Consider the following 11,695-nt stretch of genomic DNA (forward strand, 5'->3'; position numbering starts at 1 on the left):
AAGAGACATGGACTACAAAAGGGGGCCCCGTGGCCTAAGTGGTAAGTGTGTGTCAGCCTTACAGGTCTTGGGTTCCAATCCCGGTCGGTTCTGTGTGAACTTTGCCTTGCGATTGTCTGGCCACACCAAGAAAGTAGAAATGAAGTTCTACTTACAAATACAGTTTTCTGTATATATAAGTAGGACTTCATTTCTACTTGCGCTTAATTGAACAAGTAGAAAAGAAGTTATACTTATATATACAGTTTTCTGTGTATATAAGTAGAACGTCATTTCTACTTATACTTCATTTAATAAGAAGAAATGCATTTCTACTTATTGAATTAAGTATAAGTAGAAATGAAGTTCTACTTTTATACACAGAAAACTGTTTATATAAGTATAACTTCATTTCTACTTATTGAATTAAGTACAAGTAGAAATTTAATTCTACTTGTATTTAATTTAATAAGTAGACATGACGTTTTGACTTGTACATACAGTTTTCTGTATATATAAGTAGAACTTAATGCCTACTTATACTTAATTTCTTGGTGTGGCCAGACGATTGCAAGGGAAAGTCCACCCAGTACTGACTGGGATTGGAACCCAAGACCTGTGGGGCTTACACACACTAACCACTTAGGCCACGGGACTCCCATTGTAGTCCATGTCTCATGGGGATACTAGTTACTCACATTCTAAGCAAGTACTTTCCCACTTGAGCTAATTCCCCTTCATAACATAAGAGCCTACAACACTTGGTATTTCTAGGCAGACTCCCATCCAAGTACTAACCTAGCCTGACTGTACTTTGTTTCTAAGATCTTCCAAGTAGGCCAAAACCCAAAAGTAAGACATGAGATCAGATGTTTTGAGCAGCACTTATAATTTTAACAAGAGTTAACTTTGACATGTTTAGTGCACATGTCCTGTAAATACAAAGTGTTCCAAAATGTTTGACCCCATTTCATAGGCCAAAGATTTTGAGACAGTGGAGCGGATTGGTGTGGTGTAGTCTTTGGAAAATTACATTCCAGTCATTTTCTTGAGGTCTTTGATGGTAAGTTTTCATTTGTTTTGTAGTTGGCTTTTCTTTTGAAGTCAACAGCATTTTCTAACCTGAAAAGAAAGAAATGGTAGTGTGTTTGTACTAATTGAATCAAATTTTCTAGGTATCAGTACAAAGTAGCATCATGTACATGTCAGGTGAGAAGTCCACGTCCTAGATTAGCTCCTCCACTCAGTGCAAGAATGGAATTATCCAAGTAAGGCTGTATTTTCTTAATGCCAAAATTTAATGAAGTAAAATTCCCCGATTTAAGATTGACCTTTTCCTACAAAATACAGCCCATTAATAGTGGTATTAAAATTCTAAAGTCTCCAACTTACAAACTGCAATAGTTCTTTGTCGTGATCTGTTTCCTGCTCCAGTTTAGCTACATTTCAGTGTTTTGTAGCTGGCAAAATGTGTCCAAAATTGGCAACCGCAGCTAAAATAAAATAAAAAAGCTAACTCACTAGCGTCTTAGCCATCTACAATCAGCGGCGATCATTGATGTCCTCGATGCATGCGGCAGTTGTCGTCTCCTGACTCTACAGCGACACATTCTGGAGGAACAAAAGTCTTCTGTTAGGATATCATCATAATAGTTTACTATGTATGTTACTTGTCTACAGCAGATTAAGCTAACTAACATAATAAAAAAAGAATGTGTTCTAACCTAATTCTTATGGTGTAAGCTAAGTCTAGTCGAGAGTGGTGCTGTTTTCTTACCTCACGAAGTGATGTTGCTAGGAGTGCAAGATGGCGTCGTGGACATCAACAGGGCACGGTCTACTATGTCGATACGCCATGATGAAGCAAGACGACTGGTGCCACCAGTAGAACATGAGGAGCAGCAAGACGTGCCATAGCTGATGGCTGGAGCCCACGTAGTTCAGCTGCCCTAAAAGAGATAACGCGCATTCTTTTGAAGGCTGTCGAACATGGAAAAAACATCCAGTGAGGAGTACCTGGAAAGTATCTTTCGGGTACTTTGGAGACGTAGAAGACCAGCGCCAAGGCCGCCATCAAGTACATGACCAGCACGCGGGGAATGAAGGCCTGTGGGGAGATCAATGTTAATATACAGAAATAAATATTTTCTCGTGTATAATTTGTATCCTTAAAATTGCATTAAAGGGTTGAATTTGACAATTTCTCTCGCACCTTTATTCATAATGTTCACCTCCATGTTTGTGGTTTTAATAGGGAGTACTAATGTGTTATTTTGAAGTGAAAATCTAAAGAAAAGTAACTTTCTGAGATATTGTATAATTCCAAAGGATTGTTTGCTGGATGTAGACATTAAAAAAAAAGGATGTCAAGTGAGCAGTACAACTAGTAAGTGTGTCCTTAGATATCTATATTGCCATTCCTAGGTAAGATGGTGGTAGCCTGACAAGTAATGGCAGGCAAAAGTACGTTTTTTTTTGCACGTCTTATGCAAGATAGTTAAATTTTCTCTTGGATTTCATTTATAGATGTATCTTTTCTATATGTTTAAATAAGTGACCCTATTGGCTATATTGTATTGCGTTATGGCGTTTTGTCAATGTCAAGTCTAATTTATGTGCATATAAGCCTTATCCTTGATTCAGTCATTTTTCTGAGTGTCAAATATGTGAGAAAATATGGTATTTACCTGGACGAGTTCCGAGGAGAATCCCCCGGCGTCGCAGATCCAGTGAACGATAGGCACCAGTCCGCAGAACGCCAGCGCGCAGAAGGACAAGAGGCGGGGGCGTCGCCACTGCTTGCTTAAGAAGTTGGGGTGGATGTGAGCCAGGAAGACGGCCAGGATCATCGCCAGTACGCTCACCAAGTACACCTGACGCCAGTACTGGCGCAACAGACAAAAACATTTTGTTTTTGACATTGTTTAATAAAATGTTCAAACCTCTTGTTTCAGTTTTTTGCACTCTAGACTAAATACTGTCTTACAAATCAACCAAATCATATAGTATAGTAAGGCTTTTTTTTTCTTTAAAAAACGACATAGTATAGTAAGGCTTTTTTCTTAAAAAACGACATAGTATAGTATGGCTTTTTTTTTCTTAAAAAAAAAAACGACATAGTATCGTAAGGCTTTTTTCTTTAAAAAACGACATAGTATAGTAAGGCTTTTTTCTTTAAAAAACGACATAGTATAGTAAGGCTTTTTTTTCTTTAAAAAACGACATAGTATAGTAAGGCTTTTTTTCTTTAAAAAACGACATAGTATAGTAAGGCTTTTTTCTTTAAAAAACAACATAGTATAGTAAGGCTTTTTTCTTTTAAAAACGACATAGTATAGTATGGCTTTTTTTTCTTTAAAAAAAAAACGACAGTATCGTAAGGCTTTTTTCTTTAAAAAACGACATAGTATAGTAAGGCTTTTTTCTTAAAAAACGACATAGTACAGTATGGCTTTTTTTTTCTTAAAAAAAAAACGACATAGTACAGTAAGGCTTTTTTCTTTAAAAAACGACATAGTATAGTAAGGCTTTCTTCTTAAAAAAAAAAACGACATAGTACAGTAAGGCTTTTTTCTTTAAAAAACGACATAGTATAGTAAGGCTTTTTTCTTTAAAAAACGACATAGTATAGTAAGGCTTTTTTCTTTAAAAAACGACATAGTATAGTAAGGCTTTTTTCTTCAAAAAACGACATAGTATAGTAAGGCTTTTTTCTTTAAAAAACGACATAGTATAGTAAGGCTTTTTTTCTTTAAAAAACGACATAGTATAGTAAGGCTTTTTTCTTTAAAAAACGACATAGTATAGTAAGGCTTTTTTCTTTAAAAAACGACATAGTATAGTAAGGCTTTTTTCTTTAAAAAAACGACATAGTATAGTAAGGCTTTTTTCTTTAAAAAACGACATAGTATAGTTAGGCTTTTTTTCTTTAAAAAACGACATAGTATAGTAAGGCTTTTTTCTTTAAAAAACGACATAGTATAGTAAGGCTTTTTTCTTTAAAAACGACATAGTATAGTAAGGCTTTTTTCTTTAAAAAACGACATAGTATAGTAAGGCTTTCTTTTCTTTAAAAAACGACATAGTATAGTAAAGCTTTTTTCTTTAAAAAACGACATAGTATAGTAAGGCTTTTTTCTTTAAAAAACGACATAGTATAGTAAGGCTTTTTTCTTTAAAAAACGACATAGTATAGTAAGGCTTTTTTCTTTAAAAACGACATAGTATAGTAAGGCTTTTTTCTTTAAAAAACGACATAGTATAGTAAGGCTTTTTTCTTTTAAAAACGACATAGTATAGTAAGGCTTTCTTCTTTAAAAAAAAAACGACATAGTACAGTAAGGCTTTTTTCTTTAAAAAACGACATAGTATAGTAAGGCTTTTTTCTTTAAAAAACGACATAGTATAGTAAGGCTTTTTTCTTTAAAAAAACGACATAGTATAGTAAGGCTTTTTTCTTCAAAAAACGACATTGTATAGTAAGGCTTTTTTCTTTAAAAAACGACATAGTATAGTAAGGCTTTTTTCTTTAAAAAACGACATAGTATAGTAAGGCTTTTTTCTTTAAAAAACGACATAGTATAGTAAGGCTTTTTTCTTTAAAAAACGACATAGTATAGTAAGGCCTTTTTCTTTAAAAAACGACATAGTATAGTAATGCTTTTTGGCTTAAAAAACGACATAGGATAGTAAGGCGTTTTTTCTTTTAAAAAACGACATAGTATAATAAGGCTTATTTTCTTAAAAAACGACATAGTATAGTAAGGTTTTTTTAAAAAAAACTATAGTCTATATCTCTCATTTCAATATATTTGACTATGCTGCACTTTTACTCCAATTTCAAAAGAGCCGTCATTCAACAAATATTTTTGCCTTTTTTGAGGCCCTCACATTATTGCAGTAGAAAGCGTAGAAGACGGCGGGCACGTAGCATCCCAGAATGCCCACCGACACGCCGGCGTAGTCCAGCGCCATCCAACGCCGACTGGTCTTCTCCGAGCGATGGCAGCAGAAGATGTGGTAGCCCGCCGAGCACAGCAGGCACAACTAAAGTAACGGATGGAGAAGACCACACACACCTTGACAGAGGCTCCTGGCTCCGCCCCATCTCGCCCCGCCCACCAGCCTACCTGGAAACAGAAGAGTCCCACGGAGTAGATGACGTAATCCTCTCGGGCGACTCCGAGCTGCGGCAGGACTCGGGCCATGTGGTACACGGCCAGGAAGAAGAAGAGCAGGAAGCCCAGCAGGTGAGTCCAGATGTTCACCGTCTCGTTGGAGAGGACGAACAAGCTGTCGGGTGAATAACAGACAAGACGTTATTTCTCATCCAAGTAAGTAGAAAAGTTTTTTTTTCATTACATAAAAAAACCCTTACTATACTATGTCGTTTTTCGCGAAAAAAAACCTTACAATATATTGTTGATTTTTAAGAAGAAAAGCCTTACTATACTATGTCATTTTTTTTTTAACCCAAAAAGGCATACAGTGTCGTTTTTTTACCAAAAAAAATACTATACTATGTCGACTTAATATCTTTAATTTCTATATTATTTTTTTCTGAAAAAAATCCGCAAAGCTCCGAGTCCGCGATAGCTGAAGCGCAAAGTAGCGAGGGAACACTGTATTTCTAGTCCAAGTACGTAGAAAAGTTTGTTTTTCATTACATAAAAAAAGGCTTACTATACTATGTCGTTTTTCGCAAAAAAAAAAAAAAAAAAAAAAAAAAAAAAAACACCTTACTATATACAGTGTTCCCTCGCTACTTCGCGCTTCAGCTATCGCGGACTCAGAGCTTTGCGGATTTTTTTCAGAAAAAAATAATATAAAAAATTTAAAGATATTATGTTAAAATTATAAATCACATCATTTTACAAGAGGTGAAAACAAAATAACCGTGATAAGTGAGGGAACACTGTACTGTGTCATTTTTTTACCAAAAAAAATTACTATACTATGTCGTTTTATACAAAAAAATGCCTTACTATACTATGTCGTTTTATACAAAAAAATGCCTTACTATACTATGTCGTTTTTCGAAAAAAAAAAAAACCTTACTATATACAGTATTCCCTCGCTACTTCGCGCTTCAGCTATCGCGGACTCAGAGCTTCGCAGATTATTTTCAGGAAAAAAATAATATAAAAAATTTAAAGATATTAAGTTAAAATTAATAATTACATCATTTTACAAGAGGTGGAAACAAAATAACCGTGATAAGCGAGGGAACACTGTACTGTATCATTTTTTTTACCAAAAAAATACTATACTATGTCGTTTTATACAAAAAAATGCCTTACTATACTATGTCATTATTTACGAAAAAATGCCTTACTATACTATGACATTATTTACTAAAAACAGCCTTACTATACTATGTCATTATTTACGAAAAAAATGCCTTACTATACTATGTCATTATTTACGAAAAACAGCCTTACTATATACTATGTCATTATTTACGAAAAACAGCCTTACTATACTATGTCATTATTTACGAAAAAATGCCATTCTATCTATGTCATTATTTACGAAAAAATGCCTTACTATACTATGTCGTTTTATACAAAAAAATGCCTTACTATACTATGTCATTATTTACGAAAAAATGCCTTGCTATACTATGTCATTATTTACGAAAAAATGCCTTACTATACTATGTCATTATTTACGAAAAACAGCCTTACTATACTATGTCATTATTTACGAAAAAAAGCCTTACTATACTATGTCGTTTTTTAAAGAAAAAAGCCTTACTATACTATGTCATTATTTACGAAAAAATGCCTTACTATACTGTCATTATTTACGAAAAACAGCCTTACTATACTATGTCATTATTTACGAAAAACAGCCTTACTATACTATGTCATTATTTACGAAAAAAAGCCTTACTATACTATGTCGTTTAAAAAAAATAATCTGACCAGTTATCAAAGCCAATAGATTATTAAGACTTTTTCGGAGAACTTTACACATTCAAAAATTTGATTCAATACTTTTTTAAGAAGCCCTCACTGTGTGGTAGATTGAGATGTTTCTTTTTTTAAATATATTTAAATGTCACCTGTCTTTTTAAAAATAATAATCAGTCACCTTTTGATGCAGAGCCTTGATGGCAGGTACGCCCGGTATCCGTCTGTGATGTAGGGGTTCTCCCGCAGATACCCGGGGATCTGTTCGTAAGTATACAAACGGATCCCACGGGGAACCAGTACAGGCCAGTACTGGTAACCACCCAGCTCGATGTAGTGGGCCGTCTGGCTGCTCTTCTGACCCTTGTGAGGAGGCATGGTGCCCGCCGGGGGTGCCGTCTTATGACCTGTGGAGGGGACAAAATCAAGTCTAGTGAATACAGTTCTCGGCGTATTCAATTATTTGATGAATATCTTTCGTCATAACATGAAGTTGAGTTGAGTACTAGTAGTTTCCTCAATACAATTACATTAGTGTACTGTCTTAACAAATGGAGGTCACGTGACTCCCAATTTGTTAAACCCCCCAATATGTGCATACAAGGGAGACAATGAAATATTAGCGAATCGGTACTTGAAATGACCTTATAAATCACAATTGCTCTCTAATATGGCTCTCACAAGTGCTAAAGTAAATAAATATGTATTAAATTCCGAGTGATTTGAGCGATTATGATTTTAACCATGCTACAAAACAAGCGTGCTAGCTATCGAAAGAATAGGATTAACGCACCTTTCAACTTGGTGTACGAACATTTTGTTCCGTCCGGTGATTTATAAAACGTACTGTACATTTACATTTATAAAAGTTAATGATTATGTTGAAACACAGGACTGCTCCGCTGTAATTGAAACGCCATGTTCCAAATCAGCAATGACGTCATCAACGAAGGACCTGCATGTCTCCAAAACACAAGGGCGTCCTAACAGTGCCTGAACAAAAATAATAATAATAAATACACTGATCATTAGCACAGCGAATTGAGATTTGTAGAATTTGTCACCTTTAATCTTTATATAAACGGGGCTTCTTAACATGAGTAAAATATTGTATCATTTTATTCCTTTTTTGTCACAAAAATAAACGTAATTATAAATGAATTAAAATGGGGCAAAACTAAATTACAATCTACATGTAAATGTATGATTAATATTATGATTCCAAACAACACAACAAATAAGTGTCTTTTTTAACGATCTCACAAGTCATATTTCTTGAGAATAGCATGTACTTATTCAATTTCAAAACATAATATATTTTTCAGCGGATAAGGGACTAGCTAATCAACTAGCTTGCTAGCAAACTAATATTAGCTACATCGCTCACTGTAATAGCTGTCTAAATATCTGACATTTTCTATCTTTTAAGGTTTGCCTATATGTTGAGTGTGAGTTTTAATGTAATTGTTAAGATAATATGAATGTGTGACCTTCTTCTTCCTCCAGTTGACCTTTCAAACGTATTCAGCGTGGTCCCGCTTCTTTGCACCTACTGTTCCTGTCATCCATTTTGCTAGTGGAGGGTGTAATTGCCCGCAAAGGTGGTGTTTAATGGAACATGAAATGGAAGCCGCTTCTCTTGCCAATGTTTGTCGTAAAAAGCATGGAGTGATGACAAAATACGGCGTGCTCGTTGACAAACGTTGCGACAAAATGGACAAAACGGGCCATCGCGTGAAGCTAGCTTGCTACGCTAACATCAAGGCGCTAGTTTGATTTGGTATGGTAAGTTATGCAATGAGCTGCTGGAGTTTGACCAAAAAAAATGCTAAACTGCTGTATTTTTTTTTCTTTCAGATGCCTTTACGTCAGCCATGCTGGATTTAATAAAAGATTTACAGTGGTTGTCTTTTTTGTGTCACGAAACTTGTACAAAATATGTGTTTGTGTACAAAAAATCCATTCAATCCGTGTGTTTCTTTAACCATATGCTAGATTTTGTTGTATTATTTGTGTTGGTGAAGAAAAAGTTGGCTAGTTTACTTTTAAACGCTTTTTATCGTAAAAGAACGACATAGTATAGTAAGGATTTATTCTTTTAAAAAACGACATAGTATAGTAAGGCTTTTTTCTTAAAAAACGACATAGTATAGTAAGGCTTATTTCTTAAAAAAAAACTACATAGTATAGTAAGGCTTTTTTTCTTAAAAAAACGACATAGTATAGTAAGGCTTTTTAGTTAAAAAGACGACATAGTATAGTAAGGCTTTTTTTCTTTAAAAAACGACAATATAGTAAGGCTTTTTTCTTAAAAAAACGACATTGTATAGTAAGGCTTTTTAGTTCAAAAGACGACATAGTATAGTAAGGCTTATTTTCTTTAAAAAACGACATAGTATAGTAAGGCTTTTTTCTTCAAAAAACGACATAGTATAGTAAGGCTTTTTTCGTAAAAAAACGACATAGTATAGTAAATCATCCACTTTATCTTATGGTCTCCTTTAAAAAAACAACTGTCCAATCAATAACCGTATATCATGAATGTATACACTTAACTGCATTTGTCACTTTGAGGACTTTACATCAATTTTTTCAAGTACGCTTTGTCCATCAAAAAACATGCCGTGCCTTTCTAGAGGTTTGTTAAACACGAAACAATCACTAAAAGCTTTTTCTTTGATTTCCATAAAAAAAATGAAACATGTTCCCAATCTTCTTTAGAACAAGCGAAGAAAAAAAGCAATCTGCGAGTCGCTAAAGCGGATCACGACGCATATGCGCGTCTAAAGCTACGTTCTGTTCCCTAATAAAGGTTTCGATCAAGTACGCGCCCTTGTTGTCTGTCTTCCACTTCCTCATCCCCGAGGGATTAGCGGCAACTTTCTTTGGGCGTCCATCCAGCTGCAACAAAAAAAAAAGTGCAAGCGCTCCAACTTTAATCTGCGCTAATCCTGGAGCTCTTGTCAAATTTGTTTTTGTGGCTTTTTTCCTGGGTTTGGGATTTACTAGCGACCAGATGTATCTCTTAAGACGTAGAGTCTAAAAGATGTCCCGCAGATTATTTCTAATGCTTTTCAATATTGTTGCACGGATCAAACTTTGACTGCCATAAAAGAATCTAAAATATATAATAAGGTAAAAGGACAAACTAAATCGGAAAGAGCTCAGTGATGCCAGATGCTGCCAGGGGGATTTGAAACTAAAGTATTGGGACGCCTCACCATCGACAATCATCAAAGACACACGCGGGTAGGAACGGCCATGGTTTGAGAGCGTGAAGAGGTTTTTAAAAAATGACGCGGAGAACAATATTGGTGTCTTTTGATATCAAATATCTGTCAGCCTAGGAAATTTTGATAAACGAAAAAAAAATATGTTCATACCTGGATACCATGCATGAGTCTGTGGAGTCCCTCCAAAGCTCCTTCATTGGAGGAAGTAGCACTTCCGGAGATCCTTTCTCCCATCAGCTGTCAGGCTCTTTAACCCTAAAAATGGCTGAGTGGTGAGACCTACCATATGGATACATGTACATCTCAAAGTTTTGCAACACAAATAAGATAGGGTTTAGCTAGGGTTAGTGTTTGGCTAGGGTTAGGGTTTAGCTAGGGTTAGGGTTTAGCTAGGGTTAGGGTTTAGCTAGGGTTAGGGTTGAGCTAGGGTTATGATATCATTAGGGTTAGGATATAGCTAGGGTTAGGGTATGGCTAGGGTTAGGGTATGGCTAGGGTTAGGGTTTAGCTAGGGTTAGGCTAGGGTTGGGGTATAGTTAGGGCTAGGGTTAGCCAAACCCTAACCCTAGCCAAACCCTAACCCTATCCAAACCCTAACCCTAGCCATACCCTAACCCTAGCCATACCCTAACCCTAGCCAAACCCTAACCCTAACTATACCCTAACCCTAGCCAAACCCTAACCCTAGCCAAACCCTAACCCTAGCCATAACCTAACGATACCCTAACCCTAGCTAAACCCTAACCCTAGCCATACTCTAACCCTAGCCAAACCCTAACCCTAGCCATACCCTAACCCTAGCCAAACCCTAACCCTAGCTAAACCCTAACCCTAACCAAACCCTAACCCTAGCCAAACCCTAACCCTAGCCATACCCTAACACTAGCCAAACCCTAACCCTAGCCATACCCTAACCCTAGCCAAACCCTAACCCTAGCCATACCCTAACCCTAGCTAAACCCTAACCTTAGCCAAACCCTAGCCCTAGCCATACCCTTACCCTAGCCAAACCCCAACCAAACCCTAACCCTAGCTAAACCCCAACCCTAACTGTTGTCAAATGTACTTAGATATTAAACCTGAACCCAAACAGGCTGAAAGTGATTGACAGTAATAATCAAAGTTTTGCAACCAGCTAAAAGTGATTGACAGTCCACCACGGTGAATTGCTGGACAGATCCCATCACTAACTGACTGAAACTAACACTCAAAGACACAAACAACACACAAACAAGCTTTGTCGTGGTGGTGTTCAACGTTCGTAAAAGGCAAAACATTTGACACCAATCTTGACGAGACAAAGCTGTCCTCGCCGAGTTCCCGGAGAAGGTGTTACCCTTCTTTTTAGGAACGGCGAATATCTCCCGCCGCTTGGTTTTCGCGCGCCGTCGCTGCCGTTTTCCATCAAAGACACCGGCGTACTGACCGCCGACGAGGAAGTGTGCGCGTGGCGCGAGACGGAGGAGGTCAAAAGGTCTCGTCAGACGTCTCGTCCGCACCCGAAACAACGAGCGTAAACAACACGAGACCAAGCGTGAAGCCTCCCAGTGTCTTCCGGTCATGCGAGGA

General features: G+C 36.6%; 1 protein-coding gene across 1 annotated transcript; it reads right to left on the reverse strand.

Moving 5' to 3' along the window:
- Positions 1–1,509: 1,509 nt before the first annotated feature.
- Positions 1,510–7,886, reverse strand: paqr3a (progestin and adipoQ receptor family member IIIa). The gene is made up of 8 exons (XM_077716067.1): positions 7,687–7,886; positions 7,075–7,300; positions 5,109–5,271; positions 4,870–5,025; positions 2,667–2,864; positions 1,996–2,086; positions 1,757–1,928; positions 1,510–1,590 (listed from the first exon to the last, which is right to left on the reverse strand). The coding sequence occupies exons 1-7, from the start codon at positions 7,745–7,747 to the stop codon at positions 1,774–1,776; spliced, it is 1,050 nt and encodes a 349-aa protein (XP_077572193.1). The 5' UTR covers positions 7,748–7,886; the 3' UTR covers positions 1,510–1,590; positions 1,757–1,773.
- Positions 7,887–11,695: the final 3,809 nt, after the last annotated feature.

Source organism: Stigmatopora nigra, chromosome 4 (assembly GCF_051989575.1).
Source record: "Stigmatopora nigra isolate UIUO_SnigA chromosome 4, RoL_Snig_1.1, whole genome shotgun sequence".
NCBI lineage: Eukaryota > Metazoa > Chordata > Actinopteri > Syngnathiformes > Syngnathidae > Stigmatopora > Stigmatopora nigra.

What these genes read in the sequence shown, in the direction of transcription:
- paqr3a (XM_077716067.1), bottom strand. Translation starts at nt 7,747, where the DNA reads ATGTACAGTACGTTTTATAAATCACCGGACGGAACAAAATGTTCGTAC. An exon ending in TCAAGGCTCTGCATCAAAAG is followed by an intron (nt 5,272 to 7,074) that starts GTGACTGATTAT and finishes TTCACCCGACAG; the next exon opens with CTTGTTCGTCCTCTCCAACG. An exon ending in ACGCTTTCTACTGCAATAAT is followed by an intron (nt 2,865 to 4,869) that starts GTGAGGGCCTCA and finishes CTGTTGCGCCAG; the next exon opens with TACTGGCGTCAGGTGTACTT.